Source organism: Calidris pugnax, unplaced genomic scaffold (assembly GCF_001431845.1).
Source record: "Calidris pugnax isolate Ruff unplaced genomic scaffold, ASM143184v1 scaffold41, whole genome shotgun sequence".
Taxonomy (NCBI): Eukaryota; Metazoa; Chordata; class Aves; order Charadriiformes; family Scolopacidae; genus Calidris; species Calidris pugnax.
This window is the reverse complement of record NW_015094509.1, coordinates 15276847-15292896: the sequence shown is the minus strand read 5'-3', so window position 1 is coordinate 15292896 and position 16050 is coordinate 15276847. Positions and strand designations below refer to the sequence as shown.

At 34.3% G+C, this 16050-nt stretch overlaps 1 protein-coding gene across 1 annotated transcript in view; it reads left to right on the top strand.

Annotated features, from left to right (window-relative positions):
• CSMD3 (CUB and Sushi multiple domains 3) overlaps positions 1 to 16050 on the top strand; it is a 600957-nt gene that overhangs the window by 466993 nt on the left and 117914 nt on the right. Inside the window, exon 33 of the mRNA XM_014965576.1 lies at positions 15862 to 15975. Within this exon, the coding sequence (XP_014821062.1) occupies positions 15862 to 15975 (114 nt within the window). The remainder of the gene's footprint in view (positions 1 to 15861; positions 15976 to 16050) is intronic.

Here is a 16050-nt window from a genome sequence, read left to right as displayed (position 1 = left end):
AAACGACAGAGGCCAGACTGCATTACATTTGTCACTTACATGCTTTTCAATACGTGTTACTATCCTGGGGAGCCGGCTGAGTGGGGGCAGATTTTCTAAACAATTCTGCCTTTTTGTTAGATTAACTTCTTAGAACAGGATTGAAATACTTCAGCAGCACAGTACCAAAGGCTTGCATCACCATTGATTAGGTCCTTTTAATATTAAGTTATACTAATAATGAAGATATCATTTTTATTCTTAGTCTCTGTATGAGTGAAAAAAACCGCTTTCTAACTCTTCAAGCCTAAGCAGCGTGGGGTTGATTAGGTGGTGCAAAACTGCTCACTTCTGACAGTAAACATCTCAGATTCAGGAGAATCCTGTTGGCCCCCCTGCCAAGAAAAATCTGCACTAATGGGAGCCTTACTCATTCCTCCTGTTGGAACAAAGCCATAGTCCACCTCAGAATTCACCTAGCTGCCTGTGAAGCCAGGAAGAGAGCAGGTGAGCTCCCTCAGGAGAGCCTGATTCTTCAAGGATTAGCTAGGCTGTGGAAATTTATAGTTCTGCTTTTCATCCCTAAAAATTAGAGACAACAAAATAATCAGGGGAAAGGGGTTACATCAGTCTTTCCTGATGGAAGAAAGAGCTCCTACAGCTTGTGATTCTTGTAGAAACATGAATTGTGCATATATGACTACATAAAATCCCAGACAACTGGAAAGGCTAACAGTGGTCCTATTTAGAACAAGACATAGTTTGATAGGGTACCCCTTTCAGATGACAGAAACGAGGTTTCAATTTCCATCAGGCTAAAGAAAGTCTAAAACTCTATTCTCCTAGAAGAGAGAACCTACTCACCTAGTTCTTTGACTAATGGGCTGTACAAAATTATGAAAAATTCAAATCATACCTACCCCATAAACCACTCTAGACTTCTCCTCAGACACTAAGTTCTGGAAATAACTCTTCCTGGCTTCATAAAAGGAATGAATTGTCATCTTTACCTAGCTGTTCATAAATATAATTAGCTTCCATTTAAGTCACCTGAAAATTTTTAAAGTTAAATGTATTTTCAATAATCAGTCAGTACAGGCCATTGGATCAGGCCTGTCTTTCTCTTGTTTTTGTTTTCTTGTGGGTTTTTTTTGTTTGTGGTTTTCAGTTTTTTGGGGGGGTTAGTTGTTTTTTTTTTTCTTTTCTGCATTTTCCCACCTTTGTAGCTGCAAAAAATCAATTCAAAATAATTCTAAGAGAACAACTGAGGAACCTCCAAGTGCCTACTCCCTTATAAAGAAGTTTCACTTGTTGGCAGTAAGAGCCAGGGAATCTGTGAGGAGTCATTGTTTCCATCTTGAAGTATTTTGCTGTATTTCAGGAAAGGACATTGTTAGGATCAGGCAAGGATAAAGGAACTTCAAAAAAACCTTTTACAAAAGTCTTTTACTTACATAAAACTTTTCAGTATCAGTCCCTGCTCATGTAGCCACAATTCATACTTCTCACCTTTTCTCTTCATCATATTCCTTTGGATATAAATCATTCCCTTTCAGGTAAGCTTATCTGTATTGACTCAGATGTTTGTGTTCATCACTGTGTACACAGATAAAATCTTGAAAGATTCAGGATTTCTCTCAGTGATTTCCCTGCCATTAACTTTGTTTTCTAAACAAATAAAAAAGTGTTCACAATCCTCACTAAACTTTGCTTTGCGTTTTTCCAGTCCTGACTGTAGAAATGGTTGATTATTCCACACTCTTAAAACAGGATCTCTGAGCACTTTGTTTTACTGGAGAAATGTTGGGTTCTTAGCTGTTTGCTTTTTGTATCCAATTCGTTATTTATATGAATTTAAAAAGAAATATTTTAGTTAAACTTGGGATAGAGCTGAATTGCTACTCTTTTAAAAGTAAATTTCAGGAAAATGTGATAAAAAAACAAAACAAACAAACAAAAAAGCTAACTTTGAAGCCAGGCTCCTGCACACGTGTGGCAATCATCCCCACCCCCCTTTTTAAAAGAGTTTGGAATTTGAAATGCATTTTACGAAGTCATTAAAAGACTGTCAAAACATGACTATTTGGTGAGGGGAAATTGCTTTGAGTTGCTACTTAGAGAAGATGTTGAATTTCTGCTTGGGGAGCAGGTGTGCAAAGCCAGTGAAGGATGATAGTCCTAGCGTTTCTGAGGGGTTCCTCCTATGGTATGTCAATTAGGCAGTAGAATGGAAGAGGACCGTGTCATTCAATGATTACAAGGGATAAATAGCAGAAGAAGTAATGGGAAGAAAAGTAGCGTATGTACATATGTATGGATACACATACATATGCATGTATGTAGTCAAAGGGAAAAGCTTCCCTGAAAGCAACACTCAGCTATTGAGACTTGCCCAGCTCTAACTGATTATATGAGTGGAATGAATCCATGCTGACTGGGCCTGGCCACCTGCTAGTCCTGTCCATGTCGCATGATGGCACTCAAGATGATCTTCTCCGTAAGCTGTCCTCAGACTGGCCCTGACTCAGAGCAGGCCTGTGCTTACCTGCATCTTCCTTCCATCCCTCTTGTAGACGTGTGTTGCATTTGCTAACCTCCAGCCAAGTGGTACTTCCCTGGTTAGCCAGGACTGCTGATTAATTAATGAAAGTTCCTCTTGGATGAGTTTATCCTCTTGAAATTAGATCAGTCAGAATTAGTATGTTAATGGTTAAGAGGAACACAAGTGTCTTGCAAGATTCAATTTCTCCACAAACAAAGAGTTTTTCATTTACCTCTTGAAACATTTCACTTGAAAAATTCCCTAAGTTTTGAGTTCACATTTAAGTTGTAGACTCATGCAGACTGGCAACGCATCTGTTGCCAACTTGAAGTTCTGATGAATAGTTACATCTACTTTCGGGATCATATTATGAAGTCCTTTTCCTCCTATTTACAGCTATCGAATGGATGACATATTTTCATTTTTTTCTTTCACACCTTTTCTTTATATACCTTTTGATAATTAGTATGAAGGAATTTTTCAATGTTTCCTAATTTTATTTTCCTGTTTTCCACAGGGAATTGTTTTGGTTTTGCCTACTAATGAAAAGAAAAATGAATTATTCAAGTATTAATTTCACCACACCATTCAGTAAGCTGAAGTAATAATTTGTTTCAGATGAATGAACTGGTGAATCATCTGATCTAAACAATAACATTTATTAGTAGGATAATAAAAGATAATTATTATCCTTAGAAAGCTGTTGTACTTTTAATTAGTAGCTCTAAATTAGCTGAAAGGTGATTAGGTGATTGAAGAACCAAACAGCTTTTTCGAAGTGACTCTTCCATTAAATCTAGAACCCTTATTACTTAATTAATAAGATGGATTCAGTTAGGCCTGGTAACCTAATAAGACTTTATTCTTAATTGTACGTCAAATAAAATAACATTGGATGATTATTAATATTTTTTTTATTTTACTGTTGTTGTTGCTGCTGCTGCTGTTGTTGCTATTCCAGAGTTGAAACTGTTTATTCCTTCTCTTGTACATATTACTGAAGAGGTTAGTGTCCCTGTGGTCCCTACATAAGCACTAGAGAGAGGCTTAACCAGGGGTAAAACTGCCATCAGATTTAGGCACCTCATTAGCTAATTTCATATTCCCTTACAATATTTTTTTGTTATAAATTTATTCCATTGAAAAATCAGTTCTTGCCAGAACTATAGTGAAAAGTGCAACTAAGTTAAACTTCATGTTGGTTGTGTCTTTGGAGAGAACAGCTTTATGAGTGGTTTTGTGATTACAGTCCCAAGAACCCAAGAACAAAAAAATTTTCTTAATCTGCCATCTCTAGCAGTATTCCTTCTGTTATGTATAGGCTATTGTTAAAATCTACAGGAAAACAACAAAAAGTTGCAGGCATGTTTTATTTCTTCTTCAGTCCAGAGACAGTAACATAAATATAAGCAATAAACAAAATTCAGATGTTTTATTTTTATCACTGTACTCCTCTTTCTTTCCATAAAAACTTTTCTTTTCCATAAAAACTTGCTTAGACTGTCATAAGCTATAAAAGTGTGACTCAGATTTGTTTTCCAAAAGCAAATAAGCAATTCTGTAAGAAGGCAATGAAGTGGGACTAGAAAATGCTGCCTGTGCTCAAGATTAGCAAGATCTTCACATTTACAAGATGCAGACACAGTTCAGAACACTTTTGTAGTAGCAGGGCAGTTGTCTCTTAGGCTGTGCTTCTTCTAACTTCTTCCACTCATTTTTGTTCATAAAATGAGCAAAAGAAGTGACCACAGAGCATGCAGTGCCCACAACTGGTCTCAGAATATTGTTGTCCTGAGGAGTAGCTTTTTCAGGATTAAATAGATGTCAGTAGTTATTAGCTGTACAGTCTTGGATTTTCTTTCCTCCATCCTATTCACACACCCACTGCAGGAGACTATAATAAACCACGTCTGCTCTAGGCTACAATTACAGGGCCTATGAGAGAAGAGTGCCACCTAATTGTCTTCCAGGATATCCTGCCTACTAGCATATCATAATGGCAAAGAATTGTCTTTTATTTAGATAAGACCCTGGAGAGAATGAAATCAGTGCATTTTAAATTTAGGATTTGAAGAAAAGCTTTTGCGTAAAAGCAGAGAGGAGACTATTTTAAATAGACAGGACTGTTGGACTGTGCGTATTATTCCTTAAAACCCAGGATCCTCAAGGCGATGAGCTTATTAAGAAACGGAGCAATAAAGTAGAAGTGACAATGCAACGAGAAGAACTTGTCATTAATACCTGGATAGTAAGAAATGAAACATCTCCCTTCCCTTCATAATCTGCAATAATTGACTCACATCTACTTACTCAGGGCATGCTCTAGTGCTCAAGATTATTGGTTTGTGGGTGGGTGTGATGTGGTGGGGTGTTGTGTGTGGTGTTGGTGTTTGTTGGGGTTTTTTTTTGTGGTTGGACTCGATGATCTCAGAGGTCTCTTCCGACCATGGTGGTGGTGATTCTGTGATTCTCATTGGCGTGATTCTCATTGCTGATATTCTTAATAATGACTTAGAAACACGAATGCATATTTTATATTAAACAAAAGCAAAAAGTCAGAATGTGTCTCTAATGCTTGAAATAAATTTAATTTACAAAGACTAATGTCTAATTAAAAACTTAAATTAAATAAGCATATTCTGGCAGACCTGTGTAGGGCAAGATTTTGCTGGTGATTTCTGTGGCTGAGTACTTATATTAAAATTCCTCCCATCTACCTTTAATAACTTCACTGAGAAATTAAAAGCAAATTGGCTTAATGTCTTTCTAAAACCACTGTACAAAGATAGACAACTCCTTCAATTTAAGACTGGCTCGGTTACCTAATATTAATAGTTCCCTAATTTAGAGATATTGGTTAACAATCTAAAAATAAATGGAATGAATAACAGCTTCAGTGAGCCTTAAAATGCATTTGAGTTTCCTAGTAGTACTATTTTTTTACCAATTATAAATTGAAAAACATATTTTTCTATTAAGAATACTTTTAAAAAGCTATTTTAAATTATCTTCTCTGGGGCTTTTTTTTCAGTTTTCTATTGACTATGAGTGGATTTAGACTGTTAGAAATTAGAGTTGGGTGATCGTAATACATGTTGAAATCATATAAATGATCATATAAATGCTTCAAGTTTTACAGAACAAATTTATGTGGGAGGATGAACTTGGGGAAAAAAGGATATATTCATTTTCTGTACCTTATTTAGAAGACTTTTTAATGATTTTCTATCTGTTATTAATTCTGAAAGAAGATACTGCAATTTCATTATATACATTATTTTTAATAATTAATACTTTTCTTGGTTTCTGCAGTTATGAATAATATTTATAGTTATATCCATCTAATTCAAAATTAACCTAAATAAGAGAGAGAGAATTAAAAAAATTTCTCATGCTTAAATATGGCTTTTAATATAAAAAAATCTAGATAGAACTCTATGGGTTTAATTTTTAAATTTAACAACAACTCATGTTCATAATTTATTTTCTAGTTATTTTGTGGTCACTTTCCCCCAAAACATTAGTGAATTGAAAAAAAAAAAAAAAAAAAACAACAAAATCAACAAAACCCCCAGAAAGGCTTCATAATGAAAATAAGAGGTCTTGTTCTAGACTAGTCTCATTAAATCAATTTCTCTATTTACTTTTCAAAATAAGGCCACCTAGGAGTTAGACTAATGTTTCCTGGACCCTATTTAAAGAGGTAAATTTTACACTCAGTGCATCTATTATCCAAGTTTACTTTGTTCTTCCAGAATGTCACTCACTGGAAACAAATAAGAAATCTTATTGATAAAGGAGGCAAAGAAACTGAGTCTATCACACTTTTCTCAACAATGCTATTATGAATTCCCAGTAAGCATTTGAAAATAAATATTTATTAAAAAAATACAACAATAATAACAAAAAAACCCACCCTTTACAGCATTAATATTAGGAAGCATAATCTTTATGAAAGAATTTTTATGTTAAAAGTCATTGATGCTCTCATTATTGTTTATGGGGATGGCTGATGACTCTTCAGCAGCATTGGTAAGTCCATTCTGGTATTTTTGAGTATGTGTTTGCCCCATCTCCATCAGTAATTCTGAGACCATAAATGTGTTTGTCTTTGTAAATAATAAAGTAGTCTACTTATCATAGAAACATTGAATGTTTTGGGTTGGAAGAGTTCATTTAGTCCACTCCCCCTGCCATGGGCAGGGACATCTTTCACTAGATCAGGTTGCTCAAAGCCCTGTACAACCCAACCTTGAACACTCCCAGGGATGGGGCATCCACAGCTTCTCTGGGCAGCGTTTTCCAGTGTCTCACCACCATCATCATAAAAAAATTTTTTTTTCCTTACATCCAATCTAAACTTGCCCTCTTTTAGTTTAAAACCAATGCCCATGTATATGATATTTACAAAGAAAATGGAAGAAAAGTACTTTGAAAAATTGGGTTTGCTTTATGTGTCAACAACAGAACATCTGGTGCGCAGTGAAAAGCAGGTCCAGAGTTAACAAGTAGTATAGATATTTTCTTTACTTCAGGGGACCTGTGTAACTATAACTGGGAATCTTGTCCGAGATTCAGTTTTAAAACCCAAGGAAGTAGAATGAAGTAACCCAGAGAAGAGCCTGCCTCTGGGATACACTAATCCATTTTTCTCCATAAATGGGATGTCAAATAAGAAACAACAGAATCTGCTGCTAAAAGCACACAGCTTCAGGGGTAGAAATCATATTGTTCAAGTGAGTTCACACTATTCAGTAAGTGCAACACAGTACAAGGTAAGAGGATATGCCAGCAACTAGCTTCTTTGAGTTTAGCTTCATTGAATGTAGCTGTAAATGGTTTAATAACTGCAATGTGGACATGTATTCACACTGTGCAAACCCCAGGGCTGAAGAAATTAACAGAGAGGTCAAATATAGGCAGTTGCACAGGTAATAAGTTAGGTGGAGTCCAGAATAATTGTTTTGAAAACTATTTTTTAAAAGTGAAAATCAGAGTACTCCTGGTCCCCTTAAGAAAAGAAAGTTCCTTAGCAATAAGGGAACGCCTCTGCTGTGAGATACTTGACACTCTGTCTCTTTCTAGTGGGATTGTGTTCATTATGGTTAATCAGAGGGTATGAGAATTTAATTTAAATAATTTCTTTTTTCTTGTTTTTCCTTTTTTCTTTAAATATATAATTATTTTCATGTAAGAGGAACAATAGAGAGAAGGAATCAGAAACCATTCTATAAAAATGATTAAAAAATAGGCAGGGAGAATAAATACTTGCATGTATATGTTAGTTGGGCAAAGCACTTAACCTCTCTGTATCTCTGTTTATCTATCTGTAAGACAGAATCATAACATTAACCTCAAAGAAATCCTATGAAAATTAAATGGAGTAACAATTAAGTACAAAAAGATGCTATGTAACCCTGAAGTGAAATACAAGTCCTATATTTTATATTACAACAAGAAAATGCATGAAACCTGGAATGAACTGTTTTTTATGGTCTCACATATTCTCTTAGAAGCCCTACCATTTTCTTGTAACTAATGTCCCCTTGAGTTGTTACCTGTGATGTATCACAATGCGATACAGGGTTTGTAGGCTAAAAAAACCTGAATATTTCAACAACAAAAAGTATATGGAGATGAACATTAGGTACACTTTTTTGTTATTTGGTAAAATCTAATGCAATTTATTGAGGTAGAAAAAATGTTTTGCACTTTAAAATCTCATTGTTAGTTTGAGTAGTAAAAAAAAGTATTACTGATGCTTTTCAAAAATTTATTTTCTTACCTGCTACATTTAGTTTGCTCACTGATGAACATTCAGAGAAGTGAACACATACTTCTTTCTCCCTTGCTGTTCCCTTCAAGGAAGATTTGAAGCTAGAAGTTCAATACAGAAACCTGTAAGAATTGAGGGCCAAAAGCTGAAAACTGGCTTCTAAAAATTAGTGATATTTTCTTTGGGACACGGGAAGAAAAGAGTTAATTTAAAATGAGCAGCTAGGAACAGTTTTTATTTCTTTATAAATTTTCACAGTTCAAATAAAATGTCAACTAATACTTCTGAAAGTTTCATCTGATCTCCCAGCAGTGAAGGTTAATTTCTTGCTGGGAGAAAAATAGTTGAAGGAGATTCAACCTTCTGGTTGAGAAAACAGTTCAAAGTGTAATTATATGTATTCCATGTAATATATTTTAATGTATTCTATCAGGTCTTCATTTTTAATGTTTGTAAATTGCCAGTTCCCAAGATCAAAGCCTTCTGGATTTTTGAATACCATTTGAGAAAATTAAGGCGGTCAATAGCATAGTCAGATGTGGAATGATGTAATGCTACCTGCAACATATGTAATTGTAATGTGCATATATAATTAGGTAATATAAAGTGGAGTATAAACATCTTTGCTGCTGTCCTTTTGCTCAGTGCATACTCCTTTGTGCTTAAAGAAGATAATATTGTATGCTATGTGCAATGAAATTGGAATTATTTCAGATTTTGAAACTTGGTAACTTGGTAAAATAATTATTTTTTAAAAAATATCCTTATACTCACCTACATTAGAAATTACTACTTGTATTATCACAGCTGGAGTCAGAGTATATCAGTATTTGTATTAAAATCATGGAGACTTAATCAGGGTCATAGTGATTAAAATTTAGACCTAAATAAATAAGGAATGCACAGAGGTGAAAAATTTAAAACAATAAAAGGATTGGGCAATGGAATAATTTGCCTAAATACATGCTGCAGTTCCGTCACTTAAAGTATTTAAATCAAGACTTTCTGGTCTTAATAGCTCTAGCATAGACTTGGAGCATAAGAATCACCACAATACCAGGTCAGAAAACAAGGATCTGTCCACATCAGTGTTCTTTTAGCAGCAATAAATGTGGAAATCCAGGAAGAATATAATCTTAGGACAATAATACTTACTGAGGGTTTGCAGAAGTACTTTCTCAGTCTCTATTAATCTGTGACTGGAGGAAATGTTAATCTATACATAGTACTTTTGTTTTTAATAGCTCTTCTTGGGTTCTTCCATTAATTTACATAACTGCTTTTTTTAGCCCCTTTAGATTCAGCATTTATGATATTTTGTAGCAAGCACTTCCACTCCTTAAGCATGTATTAAGAAATATGACCCCAGATTTAAACATGCTATTGTCTTTTTTAACTTGATGATCTCCAACTCTTATACTTGAAAGGACTGTAAAAATTGTTCCCTCTTTGATTTCTCCATACATCTCATGGCTTTCTCTATTCCTATCGTATTTGCCCCTTAATAATCTCCTTTCCAGAATGAAGAATTCAAATCTATTTATGACTCAAAAGAGACCATTACATAATTGCTGTTATCCTGCTCATCCCTCTCTGTATATTTTCTAATTTCACTTATGTTTTATGAGTCTGTCCCTTGCACCCTCGATTTCCACATTTGTATTATAATTGCTTGTTGTTCTCTGCTCTTTTTTTTGCTAACTGCTAATATTTTGTTCTCTCAGTCCAGAGTGGTTAATAGCTAATTCAAAGCCCATCATTGTGAATATAAAGTAGGTTTATATTTTCCTCATGTGCATTACTTCACAGTAAATTTCATCTAATATTTTATCACTAGTCATTCATTACCATAATGTCTTTCTGTAACTTTATGGTTAGTTCTTGCTTTTACTTGGAAAACTTAATGCCATCAAGGTATTTTGTAATTGTTACTTACATCTTTTAAAAGCAACTTAAAATATATAGAAAATCATAATTCCTGACACACGTCTTTGCACAGCTCTTTGCATGGCAAAAGCTATTTATGCCTACTGTTGTTTTCCTAAATTGCCTAAACCATCTACATTTTTTTCTTTTAAACAGCAATTGCTGAAATACCTTTTTGACTGCTTTTTGGAAATTGTGAAATAAGATTCTTTTTATAGTTAACATATGCATCATTTCCTTAAGATAAAAAATCTAACTTGTGTCCTACATGATTGCATAGAAATGTCATGTCATGGCACTCCATGGGAATAGGGGATAAAAGCTTTCTAACTGGTAACGTTTCATAGTGATTATGGCCCAAATAGTTATAAAGTTAAAGCCATGCTAGATAAGGGTCATCTTGCAGAATCACTTACTATGAGTAGCAATAATTTACCTATTGTCATGGATGTTTAAGCTCTCAAGCTTTGCCTATTGGTTTGGTAAAACAACCTCGGAAAACAGAGCATGTGCAAGGCAGATCTGAAACACAATTCTCTCATTATTCTTGTTTTAGTTAGGACTATAGCACTAATTACTAATGGATCTGGGAGGCATGATCATAGATTTAAGATGTATTGTATTAGACACCAGAAAAATACCTAATTAAAAACCATTACTAGTGACCAAATACCTATCTTAGTTGTTAAGAAAGACTGTGTAGGGCTGAAATAATACAGGAAAATGACTGCACATCTAATGATAAAGGTGTTTCAATAGGATGCTGTGAAACCATGGTGTATACTTCTCTGTCAAACAGTATAGTACATAACTTACCAGTAAGCTTTTCCATGCAACTTTTCTTCAGATTAAATCAATTCTAAATTTCCTATTCTCACTCTAATCAGTGCTCTGGGTCTGTTCACTCACTCTCAGCCTATTAAATAAAGTATGGTTATTACTTACAGCCATCTATCTCTATCTTTGACAAATTGTTCTACTTGGGCTGTATTGTAATTTCAACCTCCTTTCCCTGGTTTAGAAATACCATTGGCATATTCAAGAGGAAAAAGTGTATTTTTCACTCAAAGCTTTGAGACTGACATTCTTCCAAAAAATAAAGAAAAAAAATAGTAAGCCTTAAGCAAATGTCACAGGAATAGAGGCCTTTTTCTTTTTAAATGTAGTGTTATGATTTAAATGTAATAATGATGTAAATGTAATATGATTTAAATATAGTAGTTTTATTTTTTTCCTGTTTAGTGTATATGCTTGTATCTTGGTTTGTATCTTTTATTTTTCTTCTGTACATCTATTTTTCTCTTACACTTTTCACTAGCTTTCACAAGTGCTTTGTTTTCCCTCTTTTGGCCATATTATTATTCTCTCTGTTTTTCTAAACATTCTTCCTATTGTATAGGAATGAAATGAGAGTAAATGAAAGAGCATGTGTGTTGGTGTTGGACAGTCCAGTCTGTGATGTTTGATTGTTTTCGATGTTGAGCATTACTGCTTCTTATTCAGCACAAATACAGGCAGTTTTTTGACTGGAAGTATAGCAGATGTTCTCCATATTAGACAGAATACCAAAATAGATAATACTTGTGAAGTGTTTTTTCATTAACTGTTACTGTTTTACGCATTGTATGCTGTAAGATTGGGTAAAAATGTATCCAACAACTTTTCCTTAGGTGGCAGCTGAATGTGAGCTGTGTGTGATAGCAGAACAATAGGGCACAACTGAGCAAGCATTGGTAAACCAGTTGGGAAGGTCTTTGCTGACTCGTAGCACCTCTGCTTCATGCCAGTTAACGCACTAGAAACTTGTAGCACTAGGAGCTTCTCGTAGTTTAACACTTCTTGTTTTACTGATGTACCATATTGAATGTTTACTGTTCATTATAATTGGTGAAACTCATTAATTGGAAGGAAACCCAGTGGAAATTGTTAGTATTTGAATGGGTCATTAATTTTATATATTTTAAAGCAGATTTTGGAGACGTCTTATTCTTTCACTTTCAAAAGGACACAAGAGAAAATAGAGCATAATAACTGTCATTAAAGGCAAATGGTCTGTCAATATACAATGGAATACTTGGATATTGACTTTAGATGAAAAAGGAACATACCCTTTTCTTGAGCTCTGCCCTTGTCCTTTTCACAACATACGTCCTTATTTCCTTCTTTAAAAAAACATAACACACACCAGTATACTCTGGTGGAAAGTAATGTTTTCTGTTGCTGGACACATGACATATGTTATAACGTGTCAGCTTGTGCATGGATAAAACCACATTTGTTTATTTAGCACACATTTATTTATTTAATATGTAGTGGGATATAATCTCACGTCTTCAGTGTATAGTCAAGGTTTTTAAAAGACTGCTTTGTAAGACAAGAAGAAGAAATTGTGTCTGTAAGGTCAAAAGACTATGGATGAGGTTTAGCTAAGCTTTCTTCAGTCACCTAAAAATGGAATATCTAGTTTATACTAGTTGTCTAGGTTCCAACTCTAGTTAATGGAGAAAGAAAGGCCCCTCCAGAACATGATTATTCTGCTTCAGGAAAAATTTCAAGAAATAAGCCCCAAAAAACTATCTAACTTTTAGGTAGTGTAGGCAAAGTGAGATACATTCAATATTTTAGGTATACAATCAATCTTAAGAGCTTTAAAGGTAATTAAAATAGTAAGACGCAGTTTTTTGTCTGTAAGGGTAAATAAACCAATGTTATCTGTATAAAGAAACAATAATAATAGATGCTTGAATTTCAGTTTAGTCAAATTGAAATAATCCATTATAGAGGAAAGGAGGTGGTATGGTGTGGTGTTTCTTTCAGACTTCTGTATTATATTTCAGATGCAACGTATTAGTATTGCTTATTATTGTTGCTAATATAATATACATAGTATCTAAAATGAAATTTACTGTTTTGACTCTTTTTCCTTTACTATTGTGTGTTGCAGATCCAGAAAGGGTTTCACATGTATGCATGTGAGTCAGGTGAGGAGAGATGGATATGAGCAACAGAAAGGGAGAAGCAGAAAGGGAGATTGAGGTTTAAAGCCTGGAGGAGAATGATAATTTATGTAATGTAATTAGTTTCACTGATTTTAGGACCAAGCAAGAAATGTGTTAATTAAGAGAGTTCATTCCTGTTCCAGCTCTGGGAAAAGGCCTGAGTCTCATTCTTCTCCCATTTTATATGGAATTATGCGCATTTCTGGGGAAATATGCATGTGTCTTTTTCTGTGCAATTTCACTTGAATTCCTCATTCTGAGGTTCTAGTATTTCTAACTGCCCCATCTCCTTTCCCCAAACATATATCTTTTCATGCATTCAGAAAAACAGTTTATTTTCTTGAACATGAGAAGATGTAGCATTTCCCATCTCCTCCTTCCCTTCCTGGCCTGGGAATGCAGCAATGCAGTAACAAGAAAGAGGGCAGGCCAGCATGTTTTCAGTCAATGCTTTATTTACAGAAGAAAAACAAAGGAAGGACAGCTGTATGGTTTACAGCTCAGAACTAGATCTGTGCACTCCTGCTTTTTGTGTCTCTGAGACAGGTATTTTATTTGCCTTCGTGAAGGGGAGGAAAACAACACCTGAGAGCTTTAAGAATCACAATTCTTTTTGCCCTTCCTAACCTGTCCCTTATTGGCAGAGAGAATCCTTTATTCTTCCTTATTCTCTCTAATCTTCTGGATGTCCTGCCAGGAAATTGGGGACTCCACCTGAGAGAACAGTATCTGAGACTACCAATAGAAGGCCAATAGATTGCAGTGAAAGGCATACAGTTCCATAAAAGCTGTTTCCACTGATTAAGAGATTAAGAACTAGACAGTTGTGGATGTCAGATACACTGTGCAGTAGTATAAATTCCCATTAATTTGCCATAACCAAGTACAGTTATCTGGCTAATCTGTGTGTGGTATGGAAAACCTCCACTACTGTGATGTTGACTATTGATATTAAATGTAACCTTATGTGAGAATATTTAATTTGCTGATAACAGTAAATTTACGATATACATGTGATGATATAGAAATACAATTCCATTACATTTCAGGGCTTCTGTAGGTTTGTGTTGTATAGTCATACCTTGGGAAAAATTAAATCTGTATCTTCACTAGCTATAGAAAAATTATTTAATTATGTTTTTATGTGTATTATGGGTCTATATATGTATTCCTTTTACCTTTTGACATCTTTAACGTCTTTTCATTTTCAGTTATTTCATGTTTTCTCTTTCTTTCTATATCTGATTGTTTTTTATAACATCATTTCTTTGTTTATCAATCGCATTAAGTTGTTCAGTCATTCTTGTTAATAATTATGTGTTGAGGATAAGTACTTCTCTACTCTTAGTCCTGTCAGTAAAACACCTCTTCTAGTGGTTTACACATAAAGCCATCCCAAGCCTTATTCTGGCGTCTAGTCTGCAGCGCACCCAAGAGGCTTAGACAGTTAGAATTAATTTTTACTGCTTCCAAGTTCAGGAACAATAGCTGGGTTGGGAAGGTGGAAGAAAAAAAAAATTAGTCAAAAGAGAATTCATATTTTTAATATGCTGTTTTTAAAGATTTAAGGGTGTATAAATTGGAAGAATTGTAGGTACCTACTTCATCCTTTAAAACAAAATATGCCAAATAAAGATTCTATGCAAATATACTGGCAAACAAATATAATCTAGTAGCAACACATTGGAACATTTATCCCAAAATGTCTAACCTGGATAACGAACTAGAACTGTTTCTGTCTCTCGTTATAGGTGTTACGGTACCTAACTACTTGCCCCTCTATTGCTAGTAATGGTGATTAAATCAGGATGTACATGCTTTGTAGGTGCTTGGGACAGAATTAATTTAAATAATTATTTTTCTTTTCACTGTTTACTCGTATTGAAAGTGCAAACACCTGTGATGTGAATGTGCTGCACAGAACTTTGAACAGTGCAAAATTAACATTTTTTAATTGAGTATGACTAGTATACTAGTATGACTTTAAAAAATAATAATTTTTGTGATTCAGTATATGTATTCTGAAAAGCATTTGTTGCTTTGAATCACTTGCTCATTCATTTCACAAAGGTAAATATGCACTGAATGTTAATGTTCTTAAGAAAAATGAAACATGCCAAGGTAAGTACGTAAAACTTACAGAGGCTTATCAACAAGATTAATTAATAAAATACAGTATATAGTAATATGCCTAGAATTACAGAGGAGGAGACTGCACTCAGAATTTGGATGTGTGTTGGGTAGGGGAGAGCAGAGAATTTGAAGGTATATTCAACAGCAGAAAAATGGGTTTGTTCCATCATCACTAGAATCTTTCAACAAGTATATGTATGGTTTATGTACCTCCATTGCCTCTTGTATAAATATGGAATTACATTTTTATTCATTTACTGCTGTAATGGTATGAAAAAATCACTTTAAACACCTTGACAGTTGATTAAGTGATCAGATAAAAAATGTTACTTATTGATTGATTTATTTAAATATTTTAAAATATATATATTAATGGGTTTTTTGTTTGTTTGTTTTTCCTTTTCATCTTCTGTCCCGGGTTTTTTTTTTGTTTGTTTGGTTGGTTTTTTTTGTTTTTTTTTTTACCATTGGTTACCTCTTGCTTTTTCTGCTTCCTGTTTGGTCAGTGGTTTTTGGCCAGTTTGTATTTTTCCAGACATCACTCCATGATGTAGTTGAAGTATACGATGGCCCGACTCTGCAGTCATCTTTGTTATCCTCTCTCTCAGGATCTCATTCAGGTATCCTTTAATAGAACTGTCATTAAACTGTTATTTATTTTTTATGAACCTACAAAGACATTGTAGGCAGAAAAA